This window comes from Panthera onca, chromosome B2 (assembly GCF_046562875.1).
Source record: "Panthera onca isolate mPanOnc1 chromosome B2, mPanOnc1 haplotype 2, whole genome shotgun sequence".
Classification (NCBI taxonomy): Eukaryota; Metazoa; Chordata; class Mammalia; order Carnivora; family Felidae; genus Panthera; species Panthera onca.
This window is the reverse complement of record NC_138343.1, coordinates 98772608-98792114: the sequence shown is the minus strand read 5'-3', so window position 1 is coordinate 98792114 and position 19507 is coordinate 98772608. Positions and strand designations below refer to the sequence as shown.

At 34.3% G+C, this 19507-nt stretch overlaps 1 protein-coding gene across 6 annotated transcripts in view; it reads left to right on the top strand.

The window, feature by feature from the left end:
* WASF1 (WASP family member 1) overlaps positions 1-19507 on the top strand; it is a 70409-nt gene that overhangs the window by 34129 nt on the left and 16773 nt on the right. For 5 of the 6 annotated variants that reach the window (XM_060616370.3, XM_060616371.3, XM_060616376.3 and 2 more), the window contains one exon: positions 17418-17578. In XM_060616370.3, coding sequence (XP_060472353.1) covers positions 17446-17578 — 133 coding nt within the window. In that variant the 5' untranslated portion in view covers positions 17418-17445. Of the gene's footprint in view, positions 1-7859; positions 7915-17417; positions 17579-19507 lie in introns of all 6 variants that reach the window. The other variant, XM_060616373.3, reaches the window with a different exon arrangement.

The following is a 19507-nucleotide window of genomic DNA, read 5'->3' as shown; positions in this document are numbered from 1 at the left end:
TCTCCCTATATTAAGTTAGCTGATTAACAGCTATAATTACATCTTCAAAATCTCTCTTAACACACAATGTAATAGAATCATAGAAGTAGCACTAGGGGCAGAAGATTTGAGGGCCATTCTAGAATTCTGCTTATTACATGTAGTATATCATGCTTCATTTATACCTCAATAAAGTTTATATATTTTTTTCCTAAAAATAAGACAAAAAGACCTGAAAATAATAGTAATGATAATAATAAATACTTGCAGAGGGATGATTGTGAGACTCAACTAAGATGTAGATTGATTATTCTCACTGATTTGATTTAGCATAGCATTTCCATGTCCCCAATAGGGCTAAAATGTTAATAATATTTATATTTGTATTTTCTTTCACCGGTCATGAGAGAAAACAGAGAAGTGAAGAAGTAACTAAGAATTGAACATGGTTGAAAAGAGGTTATTTTATAAGTTTCACAAGTTCTTGACTCAAAATTGTGATTAATACTGTGACTTAATGTAGGTCTATAAATCTAAATTTAATATTTTAAAATCCCTATTTTTAAATTAAATTTGTATAATAAATGACTTAGGGTAGCTGTACATTTTGTTGATCCTGTTATCAGTTAGACCAACCACAGAATTCTTGACTTTTTTATAGAAATCTTACATTACAGAATGTAGGGAATACTGTTTCTTTACCTACTGATTGTTTAGTTCCAGAAAAGATTAAGTCAAGAATAATTTATTTAGTATTTCATTATAATTATTATTTAATGGCCTTTAGAAATTAAAAATTTTGATTAGATGAAACTTTAGAATAAAATGTGGTTAGTCTTGCTTGAGTCATCAAGTTACTAGTGTATACCAGGTGTTAGCAAGGATGTCAAACAACTGGGATTATCATAAATTCATGGTGGGGCTATAAATTAACATTATTTACTAAAGCTATACGTACATAAGTATATATTTATACCACATGTGTGATGCAGCAGTTTACTGCCTTGTCATTCCACATTTAGTCCATAGGAAACAGTAAAATCTCTTTAAAATTCTCAAAAATCAAATGTTTGTGATCTTTTTTACTCCTTAAGAAGAATCATGTGTTTTTCATTGAATATCAAAGTTCACAATCTTCAATTTGACTTCATTTTTGTTTATCTTTTATTTCTACCTTTGTGTACCTTTCCAGCAAGTTTCCTTATTTTTCTTCCCTTACACCTGACCTAATGTATCTTGTCTCCTTGCCATTTTATCCATCTTGGGCCTCAGTGCCATCCAGTAGAACTTTCTGCAGTAATGATGGAAGGTTCTATAACTGTGTTGTCAGCTGTGGCAACCACAAGCCATATGTGGCCTTTGAGTACTTGAAATGTGGCTAGTGTGACTGAAAAAAACTGATTTTTAAATTATTTATTTAATTTTAATTTAGCTACATGGGGCTAGCAGTTAATATAGTCTGTATCAGTATTGTCTTCCTAACCTTTGTAGATTGTTTTGATTATATTCTCTCTGCATACCTAATAATTTATTTTATCCTACTTTTATTTATTATTTTATTAAAAATTGTTTAACATTTATTTATTTTTAAGAGACATAAAGACAGAGCATGGGCAGAGAAGGAACCACAGAGAGAGGGGGACAAAGAATCCAAAGCAGGCTCCAGGCCCTGAGCTGTCAGCACAGGGCCCATTGCAGGGCTCAAACCCATGAACCATGAAATCATGACCTGAGCCGAAGTTGATGCTTAACTGACTGAGCCACCCAGCCTTCCCTATCCTATTTTTAAACCTTAGCCATCCATATGTTTATTTTTAATTTTTTAAACTTTTTGGCATATATTTTTGCTTCCTGATTATCTTGTAAGCTTTTGGGTTAGTGAAGGTATTTTACTTCTTTTATATCTCTTTTACCACCTATATTTTGATCATAATACATAATCTGAAAGTATTTGTTGATGGAGGTAGTCACTAGGGAATTGGGGAACTTCAAAATAACCACTGAACGTTTTTTAGGGTATTGTGAAATTGGGGAGACTCAAGAATACAAAATGGATTTTTAAAATAGTAACAGATTAAGTATAGAACAGTAGATTACAAATCTGGAAACCTAGGGCCACCTAGGTGGCTCAGTTGGTTAAGAGTCCAACTCTTGATTTCGGCTCAGCTCATGATTTCACCGTTTGTGACTTCAAGCCCCAAGTCGGGCTCCACACTGGCAGTGCAGAGCCTGCTTGGGATTGCCCCCTGCCCTCTCTTTGCCCCTACCCTGCTCACTTGCACTCTCTCTCTCAAAATAAATAAATAAACTTAAAAAAAAATCTGGAAATTTAAAATCTAATCATAGCTGTGCTGTTAATTTTGTTAATAACATAGACAGGTTTCTTTTTCAGGTGAATTTGCTCATCTACAAAACGAAAGATGAATTATTTGGCTTTTAATATCTTTCCCAGCTTAAGATTCTTAAAATTAGTAGGTTTTTCTGAATTGAAAACTATTAACCATGGAGAATAATGTTGGTACTAGTTTTTGTTTAAGTGTATTTTTGATTAAGTGTGTTTTTTGAAAAATAAAGTTATTTTGAGAAAGAGAGAACATGGGAGGAACAGAGTGGGAGGGAGAGAGAGAATCCCCAGCAGCATCCTCACTGTCAGTGCAGAGCCTGATGTGGGGCTGGAACTCACAAACTTGGGATCATGACCTGACCCGAAACCACGAATCCAACACTTAACTAACTGAGCCACCTACACACCCTGATTCTAGTTTTATTTTATATTTTTAAAATGTTCAGGAAGAGAAGGTACATGCTGAAATGCCCAGGTTTGAGATGCCAGAACATTCCTATGTGTGGTAAAATGCCAAGATAAAAAATTATGTGATGACTAAGATTGGGCAGGAAAATAGCAAATCAGCTTTTTTTAATACATTTTTTAATGTTTATTTATTTTTGAGAGACAGAAACAGAGCATGAGTGAGGGAGGGAGGGACGGAGAAAGGGAGGGAGACACAAAGTCCAAAGCAGGCTCCAGGCTTTGAGCTGTCAGCACAGAGCCCGACACAGGGCCCTCACGAGCCGTGAGACCATGACCTGAGCCAAAGTCTGACACTTAACTGACAGGGCCACCCAGGCGTCCCCAGATCAGCTGCTTTATAGCAAACAGTAAATACAATTAGAAAAATAAAACTATATTCAAATGACTATTTATTCCAAGTAATTAGTTACAAATCCAGGAATAAAATTTAGGAGAGAATGTGAACATGTTACAGTGAAGGAAACAACTTAACTGGAAGTCAGAGTTGAGATTATTATCCCTCTAATGCAGGTAGTTAGTAGCTGTAGGACAATATGTGGTAAAGTTTGAAAGGGTATTTACTTCTGCATGCCATAACATCATCTCTTGACACCTTTCGGATCATAACATAAACCAAAGAGAATGCACATATTCTTTTCAAAAACCTAGAAATAATTCCATTATGTTTCATCTCACTGTTTTTCTGAGTCAGCTGGCAGAAGTACAAGCTGCCTTTGTTTTCTATTATCTTCTGAACTCACATCTTTATACTACTTGGAACAGCTCCTCATTTGACCCATTTCTCTATCTTTCCCAAATCCTTCCACTGTGCTCCAGAGAGCTTCTGCCTCTGTGACTTTGCAGACTTCCTTATAAATAGTTATTTTCATCCTCTTTTCCAAACTTAAACCTTCCATCTCCTTGCCTTAACTGATAACTGGCTAGTCCCTAGTGGGGGGTGTGTGTATATTCAAACATCCCACATATATTAAACTTGGAAAAGATGTGGGTCTTCTTTGCTCTCTGAAGAGAGAGCAATGCTTCCATACCATTTTTCCCACTTTAAAATGAGTCAAAGAGTACTATCAATTCTGTCTGTTAACAGTTGGTGAGAAATTATAATGGTAGTAATATTTATTGTGCACTTAGTGTGTGACAGAGACTAACAGTCCCCACCCCCGCCCCCGCCCCCCCCCCCACCCCCGCCAGCTTTCTTGAGATGTAATTAACTTATATAACGTTGTATACATTTAAGGTATACAGTGTAATAATTTGATACATATATTGTGAAATGATCACCACAATAACACACCCATCACTTGCATTAGTGTTTTTTGTTGTTGTGAGCACATTTAAGATCTACTTCCTTAGCAGTTTTTAAGTGTATAATACAGTGGTGTTAACGTAGTCAACCATGCTGTACATTACATTCCCAGGACTTATTTATCTTATAACTGGAAGTTTGTACCCTTTGACCAGCATTTCCCATTTTTCCAACCCCCAGCCCCTAGCAACCACCATTCTGCTCTGTTTCTATGAGTTCAGCTTTTTTATATTTCAAATATAAGTGAGATCATACAGTATTTGTCTTTTTCTGTCTGACTTATTTTACATAGCATAACCCCTCAGGATTCATCCATGTTGTCATAAATAGCAAGATGTAAAATTTCATTGTATATGTTTACTATAGCTTCTTTATCCATTTACCCCCCGATGACCCCTTAAGTTGTATCTGTGTCTTGACTGTTGTGAAATAAATGCTACAGTGAACGTAGGGGTGCAGATGTCTCTTCAAAATAGTGATTGCATTTTGGGGGATATATACCTAGGAGTGAGATTGCTGGATCATATGATAATTCTATTTTTAATTTTTTGGAGGAACTTCCATACTGGTTCTCATAGTGGCTGTGCCAGTTTACAGTCCTACCAACAGTGCACAAGGTTTCCCTTTTCTCCTCATCCTCACCAGCACTTGTTATCTCTTGTATTTTGATAATAGCCATTCTAACAAGTATGAAGTGATATCTTATTATGGTTTTCATTTGCCTTTCCCTAAAGATTAGTGATGCTGAGCATCTTTTCGTGTACTCATTGGTCATTTGTACATTGTCCTTAGAAAAATGTCTGTTCATTCCTCTGCCTATTTCTTAATTGGATTTCTAGGAGTTTTTGCTGTTGGGTTACTAGTTCAGTTGCTGTGGAGTTGTGTGAGTTCCTTATATATTTTGGATAGTAAACCCTTATCACATAAATGTTTGCAATTTTTTTTTTCTATTCCATACGTTGTCTCTTGATTTTGTTGATTTTTTTTTTCTATGCAGGAGAATTTTAGTTTGATGCTTTATTACTTGTGCTCATGGTGTCTTATCCATAAAATCATTGCCAAGACCAACGTTGAGGAGATTTTTTTTCCTGTGTTTTCTTCTAGGAGTTTTATGGTTTTAGTTGCTTTTTTTTTTTTTTTTTTAAAGAGAGAGAGGGTGCAAGTGAACGAGGGCAGAGAGAAGAATCCCATAAGTGGCAGAGAGACAGAAAGGGGGGGGGGCGGAGAGAGAGAGAGAGAAGTGGGGCTCACTGAAAGTGGGGCTTGTGTTCACTGGAAGCGGGGTACTGCTCACCCAAAGCAGGACTCGAACTCATGAACTGTGAGATCACAACCTGAGCCAAAGTCAGATGCTTAACCAACTGAGCCACCCAGGTGCCACTATGGTTTTAGTTTTTAAATTTAAGTCTTTAATACATTTTGAGTTAGTTTTTGTGAGTGCTGTAAGTTGGGGGTCCAATTTTACTATTTTGCATGTGAATATCCAGTTTTCCCATCACTCTTCATTGAAAGGACTATCTTTTCCCCACTGAGGATTCTTGGCTCCCTTGTCAAATATTAATTGACCATATATGCATTGGTTTATTTGGCTCTCACTCCTGTTCCATTGACCTATGTGTTTATTTTTATGCTAGTATTATACATGTTTTAATTATTATTGCTTCGTAGTGTTTAAATCAGGAAGTGTGATGCTTCCATCTTTGTTCTTCCTCAAGATTGCTTTGGCTGTTGGGGTCTTTTGTGGCTTCATACAAATTTTAGGGTTGTTTTTTCTATTTCTGTGAAAAATGCCATTAGAATTTTGATAGGGATTGCATTGAATCTACATAGTTCCATTATTTGTGGAACTTCTTCAGTTTCTCTCATCAGTGTCTTATGGTTTTCATTGTACAGATCTTTCACCTCCTTGGCTAAATTTATTCCTAAGTATTTTTTGGCTTTGATGCTATTGGAAATCGGGTTGTTTTCTTTCTTTTTCACCTGGTTTGTTGTTTCTATATAGAAATACAACTGATTTTTTTATATTGATTTTATGGTCTGCAACTTTACTGAATTTGTAAGTTATAACAGTGTGTTTGGATAATCTTTAGGGTTTTCTAGTTATAATATGTCATCTTCATATAGATACAGTTTTACTTCTTTACTTTTTTTTTTTTTCTTAATTGCTCTGGCCAGGACTTCCTATACTATGTTGAATATAAATCATAAGAGTGGGCACTCTTGTGTTGTTCGTAATCTTAGAGGAAAGCATTTAGCTTTTTACTCTTCAGTATTGATAATAATTGTGGGCTTTATGTAAATAAAGCTAATACTATATGGCCCTTAATATGTTGAGGTATATTTCTTCTGTATCCAATTTTTGAAAGCTTTATCACGAAAGCATGTTGAATTTTGTCACATGCTTTTTCTGCATCTGTTAAGATGGTCATATGTTGTCTATCTTTCATTTTGTGAATGTGGTGTATCGCATTTGTTGATTTGGGTATGTTGAAACCATCCATGCATCTCAGGGTTAAATCCCATTGATCATGGTGTATGATCCTTTGAAAAAATTTTTTTATGTTTTATTTATTTTTGAGAGCAAAAGAGACAGAGTATGAGCAAGGGAGGGGCAGGGAGAAAGGGAGAGACACAGAATTCGAAACAGGCTCCAGGCTCTGAGGTGTCAGCACAGAGCCCGATGCAGGGCCCAAACTCACAGACCGTGAGATCATGACCTGAGCCGAAGTCGGAAGCTTAACTGACTGAGCCACCCAGGTGCCCTGGTATATGATCCTTTTAAAGTGCAGTTGAATTTGGTTTGCTAGTATTCTGAGTTTTGCATCTATATTCATTGGGGATTGGCCTGTAGTTTTCTTGTAGTCTCTTTATTTGGCTTTGATATCAGAGTAATGCTGGCCTCATAAAATGAGTTTGAGAGTGTTCTTTACTCTTCAATATTTTGGAAGAGTTTGAGAAGGACTGACTTTAATTCTTCTCTAAATGTTTGATAGAAATTACCAGTGAAACCATCTGGTCCTGGGCTTTTCTTTGTTGAGAGGTTTTTGATTACTGACTTGATCTCCTTACTCATTATCGGTCTGTTCGTATTTTCTATTTCTTCATAACAATGTCATGGTAGGTTGTATATTTCTAGGAATTTATCCACTTTTTAATAGGTTATCTAATTTGTTGATATATAATTGTTCATAGTAGCTGCTTATGAACCTTTGTATTTCTGATGTTAATTGTGATGTCTCCTCATTCAGTTACGATTTTGTTTATTTGAAAAAAATTTTAATGTTTATTTGATAAATTTTTTAATGTTTATTTTTGAGAGAGAGAGAGTGTGCACTCAGGTTGGGGAAGGTCAGAGAGAGACAGAGACACAGAATCCGAAGCAGGCTCCAGGCTCTGAGCTGTCAGCACAAAGCCCGATGTGGGGCTTGAACTCAGGAGCCATCAGATCATGACCTGAGCTGAAGTAGGACGCTTAACCGACTGAGCTACCAAGGCACGCCATGATTTTGTTTATTTGAGTCGTCTCCTTTTTTTTCTTAGTTAGTCCAGCTACAGATTTGTCAATTTTCTTTATCTTTTCAAAAACCAACTCTTAATTTCATGGACTTTTTTTTCTATTGTCTCCTAGTCTCTATTTCATTTATTTCTGCTCTGAACTTTATTACTTCCTTCCTGCTAACTTTGGGCTTAGTTTATTCTTTCTTTAATTCCTTGAAGTGTATATTAAGGTTGTTTATGTGGAATCTTTCTTTTTTCTTAATGTAGGCATTAATCACTGTAAGACTCCAAGAAGTGCTTTTGCTGTGTCTCGTAAGTTTTGGTATGTTGTGTTTGTATTTTTGTTTGTCTCCAGATATTTTCTGATTTCCCTTTTAATTTCGTCTTTGACCCATTGGTTGTCCAGGAGCGCCAAGGACTTTTCTAAAAACTCTGCATTTAACAACCATTTTAACCTACATGAAATACCCTTGAGTTAGGTGGTGTTATTTTCCTTATTTTAAGGTGAGGAAATTGAAATATAAGAGGTCGCATAGATAGTAAATAATGGAGCTGAGAAAGCATTAAAGTATCTTCATGTATGGTAAAAATGAAAATGAAATAATGTTACTGGAAGCAATTAGGAAATAAATATTTCAAGGATCTTGAATTTTTAATACTCCAAGAAAATAACCAGGAACTGCTATAAAGATTTATATAATGTAAGGTTATCCAGTATTATTATTATAAAAATTTGGAAGTAGCCAAAATGTCCAGCATTAAGGGAGTGTCAAATAAATTATGGTGTATCTTGGGCGCCTGGGTGGCGCAGTCGGTTAAGCGTCCGACTTCAGCCAGGTCACGATCTCGCGGTCTGTGAGTTCGAGCCCCGCGTCAGGCTCTGGGCTGATGGCTCGGAGCCTGGAGCCTGTTTCAGATTCTGTGTCTCCCTCTCTCTCTGCCCCTCCCCCGTTCATGCTCTGTCTCTCTCTGTCCCAAAAATAAATAAAAAACGTTGAAAAAAAAAAAAATTTAAAAAAAAAAAAAAAAATTATGGTGTATCTTGTAGAGTATATAACGTGGGCACCTGAAAGCCCATGTGATCGTGAGGATGTGGAAATATAAATTTGTCCAGAATTTTGGAAGATTATCAATATTTTCAAAAATTTTAAGGCAAATACCAACAGTTTGATACCAACAGGTCTTCTGCTAGGAACTGAATAGATATTGTTGTACAGATGGGTATGGTAAGATTGAAAGGAGTCCAAGAAGATTCTAATAGGCTGTACTTTGATGGAGCTGTTAGCTAATATAAGAAATATAGAGCTAGGTTTTTGCTAGGGAAAAATAATGACTTTAGTTCAGGGCTTATTGACTTACTGGTTTTATTCATGGGGACATCCAAAAATAAAGAGTCATTTGGAAATATGTATGTAGAGATAAGAGAAGAAAGAACTTGAAAGAAAGATGAGGGGGTAAAAATTTCCATATTTTGGCATAAATCAGGTGCAGAAGGAGACTGTTGGTGGGCTTGTTATCATCTGTGATAACTGATATACTTTTCTACTTTTTAAAAATGTGTGTTCATCTGTTTTGGTTTGTGAAAGAATCATTTTTTATTCTCCTCTTAAGTGAAATTTTGCTCAGTTCCTGAATAGTGAATTGTTAGAATGGTTTTTTAAAGTTCACATTGTAAAAATACATCTTAATATGAAAGAAGCAACAGCGTTTGGTAAAACACACATATACACAAATAGGTTCTGTTCCTAACCCTGTCTTTTGAACAACTCATTCCACCTCCTTGAGTGATATCTTTGGCTTGGCCTAGAATGGTTCCCAGCCTGGACATAATTTTGGATGTTTGTATGTTTTCTGTGTGATTTTTAAATTTTTTTAAATTCTTCATTTTATTTAAATTTTTTAAAATTTGAGTCTAGTTGACACAGGTGTACAATATAGTGATTCAGTATCTCTTTATGTAATGCTGTGCTTACCACAAGTGTAGTTACCATCTGTTAATATACAATGCTATTACAGTATCATTGACTATATTCCCTATGCTGTACCTTTTGTTCTCATGACATTTTCATTCCATAACTGGAAGCCTGTATCTCCCACTCCCCTTCACCCATTCTGCCCATCCCTCCACTTCTCTCCTCTCTGGAAACCATCAGTTTGCTCTCTGTATTTATAGGTCTGATTCTGCTTTTTGTTTGTTTATTTAATTGTTTTGTTTCAAAAATCCTTTATTTCAAAAGGACTTAATGAAAGCATATTCTGAATCATTTAGATGTCTACTTTATAATGAGTCCTGGGAAGTAGTTTTGGTTATCTCTGTTTAGGATTGTGTTTAGCATCACTGTGGTGCCACATAGTAAAACTTTAATTGTTTCAGTATATCCTGGATACTACAGGAACACAGTTGCACCTAAATGTTGTATTTGAACATAGGAAAGCCTAAATAGTGTCAATTAGGTAACATATGCATAAAATTTCACAGTAGTTCAAGTAAAGAAAAGGCTGTTACATGGTAGGATAGGCATGAACAAAGTAAAGCAGATTTTTGGAGCAGTCAGTACAAAATTCATATAGCAAGCAATGTGATTTTTATCATATTCAATACTATTATTTTGAATTTTATTGGTTTTGTATTTTTGTATTTAATTTTAAATCTGTTTTGGCTTTCTAGTTATGTAAGGGGTTATAAGCATAAGGATTTACATTTGATTTTATATCTGTATACTGCTAAGTAACATATTCAAAATAAGTTACTGTCAGGGATCTGAAATACTTTTTTCTCCTCCAAAAAAGTGCTATATTACTAAATTTTTGATGTGTAAACCTTAAATTTTCTCTTATACTGTATGCCACTTCACTGTTAGCCTTAAGATACTTAAGGAGGTCTTTTAAACTCTCATTTGAGTTGTAAATTTCAACGAAAGAGACATGAAATTTGTCTCATAATGAATGTACAGTTCCACAAAATAGTGTGGTTATTGCCATTGTCAGTGGTCACCATGCATTTTGGGTTTTTGTACACATGAAAAGAAAGGTACAGTTAAACATTGGAGAAATGGTTTTTAGTAATGTTGATACACATTTTTGCCATGCTGTTCCCTCCAGGAAGAAGATGACTAGACATTTCATTTGGCTGGGGACATTAGAAGGTGAAATGCTAGGAATATTGTGTTCACTCTGGCGCTGTAGTCTAGAAGTCAAGTGAACTCAGGTTACAGGGAGGTTATAGAGACTAGGAACAATATGCGGGGAACAAAGGAGTTAGGAGGAACAAAATTGCTCCTCTGGGGCTAAAATAGATAAAGTAGGCATGTATCATATAGGAGAATAATGAAATATAAGGAAAAAATAAAAATGAAGGGAAAGAAGAAAGCCACTAAATGCTCTTTCATCTCCTTGATGACCAATTTTGGCTAATGCTCTGCTCCAAATATCAGTAAGTTATTCTCTCTATGATCCCAGATACCTGGTTGTAAATATTAGTAGTGTTGGTCATAAATCCATTCCTAATCCCATAGATTTTATGGATAGGAATAATATATTGATGTAATAGGTCTGCTTCAGAAATCACTTTTAGTTTTTGGCTGACCACAGAAAGTTTCTTATGCCACAAATTTGGACCTCACTCCTATGTCTAATCCATCATCAGTCTTATTGATTCTGCCTTCAGGATATATATTGAACGGACGTGCTTCTAGATTACCATCACTTAGTCCAAGGGCGCCTGGGTGGCTCAGTCGGTTAAGCATCCGACTTTGGCTCAAGTCATGATCTCGTGGTTTGTGGGTTTGAGCCCTGTGTCAGGCTATGTGCTGACAGCTCAGAGCCTGGAGCCTGCTTCAGATTCTGTGTCTCCTCCTCTCTCTGCCCCTCCCATGCTCATGCTCTGTCTCGCTCTGTCTCTCAATAATAAATAAATGTTTTAAAAAATTAGATTACCATCACCTAGTCCAAATGACTACCATCTCTGTCACCTGGACTATTTCAGTCATCTTCTAACTTAATCTTCTAATTGGCCCACCTGCATTTATTCTGCCATTGCTCCCCTCCCCACCAAGTATCCATAAAGCAGTTAGAATGAACAGCGATTTCTGATCTTGGTACTCTTTTCCTTAAAATCCTTGAATGCTCTTCCATTAGAATAATCTGGACAATCTTCACCATAACCGTCAAGGTCCTACTTGATCGGATCCCCTGCTGACTCTTAGTCTCTGTTCACTACACTCCTGTCTACTGGACTGCTACCACATTGTGCAGGTGCATCAAGCCCCTTCCTAGTTGAGAGCCTGTACGTATGATGCACCTTCTAATTTAGAATGAAAATGCACACACACACACACACACACACACACACACACACACAAAACACACATGCTTCAATTCTTCCAGCCTAGCTAGCTGACTCCTAATAATCCCATTGGTCTCAATTTAAATATCATTTCCTTAAGGAAATAGATCTATTTATAGTGCCCAGTACTTTTACTTCATTGCAGTTATCATAAGTATAATTAGATACTTGATTCTAGCTAATCCACGGGAGACTGGTTTTGCTCATGCCTTTTTCTTTAGCACTTAGCACAATGCTTGAGTCATTGGTATTTAGTAAATGAACGGCTAGATGAATGGATGATGGCAGTGTATCAATAGTGTAATTTCTCATATAAAGTACAACATATTTGATAGGTAATTATTGTTTTTAGAAGTATTAACTTTTTAATAGTATAAAGAACACTTGATCTTTTTTTTTTCATATAGTTTAATCAGCATTTGTGGTTTACATACCTCAAATTTCAAATTAACATCTCTTAAACCACTAAAAATAACCTTGGAGCAATATTATATTTGTATAATGATTTGTTGAGTAAGTGTCTGTGGTGGTTGTATTAATTTAAATATATTTTTTTCATTGAAAATGACATGGAATCACATAATTACTACTATCTAGTGAATCTTATTACTTAGTTAACTATCCTGAATCTCATTTCTGCTCTATAGGTGTGTAATACTATTTATTATTTCATTAGCTTCCAGTTTTCTTCTTGGGCCTAACAGTAATGTCCAGATTGAATTGCAGAGTATGTAGCTCATTTCTTCATTTCTTTTCAACCTTAGCCTATCAAAATTTAATACTTTGTTATTGTAACTTAAGATGAAATATATAATTATCTACCAATTTATTTATTTTTGGTAAAGATAGCACTGTTTTTAGGGCAAATTCTTTAACTAGGGCCAGAACATTTCAAAGCAATCAAATAACTAGAGATCTTCAGCATGAATAATCCTGTGAATGCCCAATTTGGCTTTGTCATGTCTTTGTATATAGAATTTTTGAAATTTATGGTTAGTAATCTTCAAGTTTACCTCATAACCAAAGGGAGATATGTTATCTTTATATGATCCTATTGTTTCACGGGTAAGTTCAGTTACTTTCTATTTCAGTGTATTTATAATACTAAAACAGTTTGGGATATATACATTGTAGATTGGGAGAAAAGGTAAGTTATAAAAACTCTGTTTTTGATATACTTTTAAACATCCTTTTTTATATATTTTAAATCACTTTATTTAAAGACCCATGGTTTTACATACTTGGAACAAGTATTTTTAATTAGATTTGATAAATTTGTTAATGTGAAACTATTTTATGCATTCGTATTTCAAAACTGTTTTATATTTTAATCCCTTGTGTCTGTAAGAATTATAAAGTATTTTGTCATTTGCAAAGAACTTTATTGGAAAAACTATTTCCATGAAAAACATATCTCTATTTAAACACACTTGTGCTCAAATTATTTAATTGTTCTGTTACACATAATTAAGTAGTTTCTAATGTTAGGGAGGTAGGACATTTGTTAAAAATCATTTGCTCCCCGGGCACCTGCGTGGTTTAGTGGGTTAAGTGTCTGACTTCGGCTCAGGTAATGATCTTACACTTCGTGGGTTCAAGCCCCGCATCAGGCTCTGTCCTGACAGCTCAGAGTCTGGAGCCTGCTTCAGATTCTGTGTCTGCCTCTCTCTCTGCCCCTCCCCAGCTCGTGCTCTGTCTCTCTCAAAAATAAATAAACATTAAAAAATACTTTTTTAATCATTTGCTCCCTTAAAATTCTGAAATTTGTATTTAAAATACTGAAATTTGTTTTTATTAGAATAGTTGTTTTATTCTAACCTGTTCTCTTAGGTCACATAATATAATCCTTTAGTTTGAAAAGTGTTCTTATAAAAATTGAAAATTGTATTTCTATAATTTACAATAAAATTTTCCTTATTTAATATTAATGCCATTTTATAAATACAGAAATACCCTTAAATGATTATAGGTTAGTTGTTTCATCAGTGTGTGAGTGTAAGGAATTAATCATTTGTCATCAATGGCATAATAGAATACTCGTCATTCTTATGTTCTTTATATAACCCATGAGGCAATTAGTAACTACAGTTATCTTATGGCAGTTTTTTAAAAGCAACTATTTTATGTTTCCTGAAATTTTTAAATAAAGGAATCCTTTAAACATTTTAAATAAAATTTACAGACCATTTTTGAGTTCTGAAAAGGAGAATTTAGATAACGTATTTTTCCAGAACCATAAAATCACTATTATGTCTGATCTTGGGTTATTTTTAACACTTTATGTATTGCTTGCTTGACTGATTGATTGGAGAGAGAGAGTGGGAGTGGGAAAGAGAGGGGCAGAGGAAGAGAGAGAGAGAGAGAGAGAGAGAGAGAGAGAGAGAGAATCTTAAGCAAGCTCCATGCTCAGCATGTAGCCCAATATGGCGCTCAAGCCCACAACCCTGGGATGATGACCTGAGTCCAAATCAAGAGTCGAGAGCTCAACCAAATGAGCCACTGAGGCATCCCACTTTATACTTTTAGATAGATATAGATATAGTCTTGATTCGAGTCTACAGAAGACATTCTTGAAATAACTTAGAGAACATATTGATATTATAATAGTTGCCAAAATATAATTTTAATTAGAATTCTGCCAGAATTTTGCTGTTAAATTTTAATATAAGTTTCATTTTCTTTACTCCTCTGAAAGAGGGTTTCTAATATGCTAGTTTAATAAATATGATGTCTTTAGCAGTATTGTAGCTAATTTTATTTTTAATTTTAACATTTACACCAGGATTTAAAATTAAGCCCATAAAAATATTATTTAAATTAAGAAACAAATTTATTGAAATTTTAGCTGGATTATGTTAAGGAATAATTTAAAAATCTCTAAGGGATATAGACTTTAGTTTGCATGCTCTCAGTCTCTTGATGTTTGTTTGCTTCAGTAACTGGAAGTTTAATTTTAAGCTAAGAACCCAAGAAAATGGTGAAGAAACCTAGGAATTATTTTAGTTTTTTACATTGCTGGCAAACAATTACTTTTGTAACCACATGGGTTATATAATAGTTGGAAAATTTTTGTTTGCTATGATAGTATTTTTAGTTGTGACCTAAGAAAACAGATTAACAATTATTAGAATTAGTTATTTCATGTCTTAGCACAATATACTTTAGCTTCTTTATTAAATAAATGTTTTCCACCCTTAAATAGGCAAGTTAGTCAACGGTGGATTAAAAGATGTTAAAGTATATGTAATCGGTTCATTCTGTGTAGTATTTTTTAATTGTTTTTAATATTTATTTTTGAGAGAAAGCAGGAGCAGGGGAGGGGCAGAGAGAGGGGGGACAGAGGACCCAAAGCGGGCTCTACACTGACAGCAGACAGCCCAATATGGGGCTCAGACTTACGAGTGAGATCATGACCTGAGCAGAAGTCAGATGCTTAACCAACTGAGCCACCAGATGTCCCAGTTATTTTTAATGTTTTTAAACAGAAATGTATCATTTGCAATATTTAAAAATGCTGAAATGAATTCAATTTTAATTTTGCTTGCTAATTAAATTATACCTTTTAGCATTTAGGACTTTTTCACCCTTTCCCAGTATGACAAAGGATTCCTACATTAAAGATAGCGTTGGGAACTCTCTAAAACATCAAGTAGGCAGTTTGCTCAGGATTTAAGAGATGAATTGTTAGACTTTATTTTACTTTTTGCCACCAAGATTTTTATAGGTGAGTTACATAAGTGACCATTAGAATCACCAAGAAATAAGAAAAAGAATCTAATATTGGAACTGAAGTAGAAGGATGAGGAAGAGAGTTTTTCTCTCCAAAACGCTTTTGAATTTTACCTAAAAGCACTATTTTAATCACAACAAAAGCCATCCACCCTTTTTTGAGATGAGGATAATATTTTAAAACAACCTTCTTCATAACCATTATTTATCAGTGGTAAGTACATGTAGCCCTCACTTGCATGGTAGTGTGGGACCAAAAGAATGACCATACAAACTAAAACCACACATAGTGATATTAACAATCAATGGGAAAAATTACAGTTGTTCCATGATCTTTAAAAAATTTTGTCAAGACATTAAAACTGTCCTATGTTGGTTATAAACAGAGAGAAATGAAAAAAATAGTAGAACTAATACTAGTTTATTACAATGTAATATACTAAAAACAATTAGAATTGAAGTGTTTTATTCTTTGTAAAAAACTTACCAGGAGTAGCTTGAACAGTGCTTTGCCATCTCCTTGTATAATAAGTTAGAATAGCAGATCTAGCAGAGTGAGCATCTTTTCTGTGCCTTGGCAAATTGTCCATCTGGATCAGCTTCCAGCATTTTACTTTTGCATTTTCAATATCGGGAAATACCTCCAAGAGTTTCTTTAATGTGAAATTTTTTGCTGGCATCACTTCCCCAGGGATATCTTCATTATTGTCACAGCCACTTTCCTCATTTATGTCAATAAGTTTGCCTTCACTAAATTCTTCTGACTGCATATCTAGAGTCTCTCAAACAGTAATAATGGCAACGTTCCCACAATTAGCTATTTCTTCTATTACTCCATTTACATTTGAGTCCAGTTTCACTTTCATCTTTATCATTTTTCATTTCTTTGTTGTACTTTTATCTTTGTTGGCTAATTCACTCTTTTAGTTACCCATTTTGTAAAATTTCATGTGGGTTTAGGAGGCAAGAAGGTAACCCAGCTACATGTTTTTCTGTCTTTAGGCAGGCGAATCGAATGATTAGGCACCAACCAACTTTGGAAAGAAGTGATGAGTCACTGATCATGATATACCTCTCTTATGAACATAGTGCTTTGTAGACTGAAGTGCTAGCAAAGTAGTTTGTATTTATGCAGTTGTAGTTAATATAGTGTGGAAAGTGAAATTGGAACCGTGTTGTTGGAGACTGGTATTATGGAACTAAACTTATGATAGCTGAAATTTGTGCAGATGGGAGGCCTGGGAAGTAAGGGCTGCCTATAATTAGAAGAAGGCTGAACTATTTGAACAATTAAAGATCTGGTCAGTGTTGATGAAATTGAAGATGTAGGACTAGTTGGACTATTTGATCTCTGAGCCATTGAACGCCTGATACATTTTACGTGGAAGTGTAAATTTGATACTATTCTTCCAGCTTCTTTAATCCTCTTAGGCACTTCCTTAGAGAAGATCTTTCACGCTGTTTCTCTAAAACAAAACCCCTAGTTGTAGTAAAAACAGTGGTTTTAATAGTAACGGTGATTATGAATTCGTTATGAAGCAACTGACTTTGAAAGTTTTTTTTCAATTTTTATATAATGTTGACATTCTAATAATTAAAAATAATAAATAAGTTTTGATTCATTTAGTCAGTAACTCCATTTTCATTGTTTTCATACTAGCAAATATTTTATTATTAAACGTGAAAGGGGAGGTCTTACTCTGTGTTGGGTGCAATTGAATAATGTTAATTTATTGTTTGATTTCCTACAGGTGAACTGGCACAGAGGTTGATCTCAAGATGCCATTAGTGAAAAGAAACATTGATCCTAGGCACTTGTGCCACACAGCACTGCCTAGAGGCATTAAGAATGAACTAGAATGTGTAACCAATATTTCCTTGGCAAATATAATTAGACAACTAAGTAGCCTAAGTAAGTATTTCTATATCAGTGAAAAATATTTTTTGCAAACCAGAATGTTAAGCTTTAGAGTATTAAGAAGATGTCCTTGTGATTAATTTGGGGAGATATTTGATGAGAAGAGTATAAAATTATCTTGGAAAATGTAGTCATTTTAAATAAAATAATGAATCTTAGAATAATTTATTCTCTGCATGTTTCCTCTGGGAAAGAGAAGTAAGGACAGAATTTTAGGAATGGCATCACATGATGGATAAGAATTACTGAAATTGTTTTTAAAGTATGATTTATCTATGAAAGGTTAGGCCAGGGTTTTACTTTTGCTTGCTTATTATCACTATTACTTTTTTAGTGGCTTCAATTTGTGTTTTAGGACACTAGTATCTCTTTCTTTATATGTAGTCTAGGGAAGTATTTATATATTCTCAAATATCTAAAAGTAAAAGGTATGGGGTAGTTACTAGTTAGAGGATTAGGTTAGTCAAGTGAGTTGTCTAAAGGACATTAAGATATCAGTCAAGGATCTTACATGCAGCATGATGTGAAAATAGTAAGTGAACCTGGCTTCTGACAGACAAAAAGTGAGCAGATTGGCCAGATAGTAAAGGCCAACAGAAGGGACAGGAAGAGGAGGATGAGACAGGCAATGTGTTTCCGTCACAAGATTGTAGAACAGAGCTACTAAATTAAGGAATTAAACAAATTATTTCCTATTATTCTAAATTTAATGTTAGAAAATTTAAAATCTGTCTTGTGAATTGATGGCTTAGCTTTTTATTAAGACATTTATATTTCATTTTTTAATATTTCATTTTAAAGATAAAACAAGATGTTCTTGGCCTAGATGTATTCTCTAAGTGGTCCTAGATATATCTTAGCCATACCTACCCATGTAGATTATACTTATAGGGAAGATTGACTCTTCCTTTTAACTTTTGTTCTTTTCTTTTTATAATTGAGAACAAGATAAAGAGAAATTGTTAATCTATTTTGTTTCAAGTGAGAGCATTTGGACATACACATATGTAACTAGAGCAACATAAAAATTACATTTGAATGCTCTTGGTGAGAGCACTAAATTTCTACATTGCCTATGAAATAGTTTTAAAAATAAAAGGATGTTTGTTTGAATTTAAGTATATTCTTTCCCCCTTTTTGTGGTTATTTTTTCAGGTTAGTTACTGACAGCGAATCACTAACATGGTTTACCTGTTTCTTTCTTGGGAAAGTCAATATAGAATATACTTTTGAGACAAGTCAAAAGAAGAGTCCTAGATATTAATAATGGTTAATCTTACTTTTTAAAAGACATTTGCTGACCTTTTTTTTTTTGACCTGTCACTAATTGAATCTAACGTAACATGACTTCATATAACATTTGTATTACTATGTGTACATGAGTACATCAGTTAATATTAAAATATATATTAAGAGCGTAGAAATGACATTAACAAATTTAGTTAAAGTATTTCTTAAAATGAATTTTGGATCTACTACAGGCGTATTGTTTTAGGTATATTCCCAATAAGAACTAATATAATGATTAAGAGTGTTCATTTCTGTACTAACCCGTTTTGTATATAACCTAAAGATGAAGATGTAAGGAATATTCAAGTCTGGTATAGTTCATATAAACATCATCTATCAACAAGCATGTGGTCATATTGTAGCCAAGCTCCAAAAATAGAAATACTTTGTACAAATATAACTAAATTAGGTTTTCGGTGCTTCAGGTTTGGAATCAAGAGACCATTGTAGACATTTTCTAAGCAGTTTGTAGAGATTCAAAAACAAGAAAAACCATAAAATACTGTAGCAAGGTATAGCAATAGTTTACTGCCCTGGAATTAACCTCTCTGGCGGCTTTCCCACTTGACATATTTGGGCATGTAGAATTAAATTTAAAAGGCCCCTAGGTACCCAAAATAAACAAGCCCATGC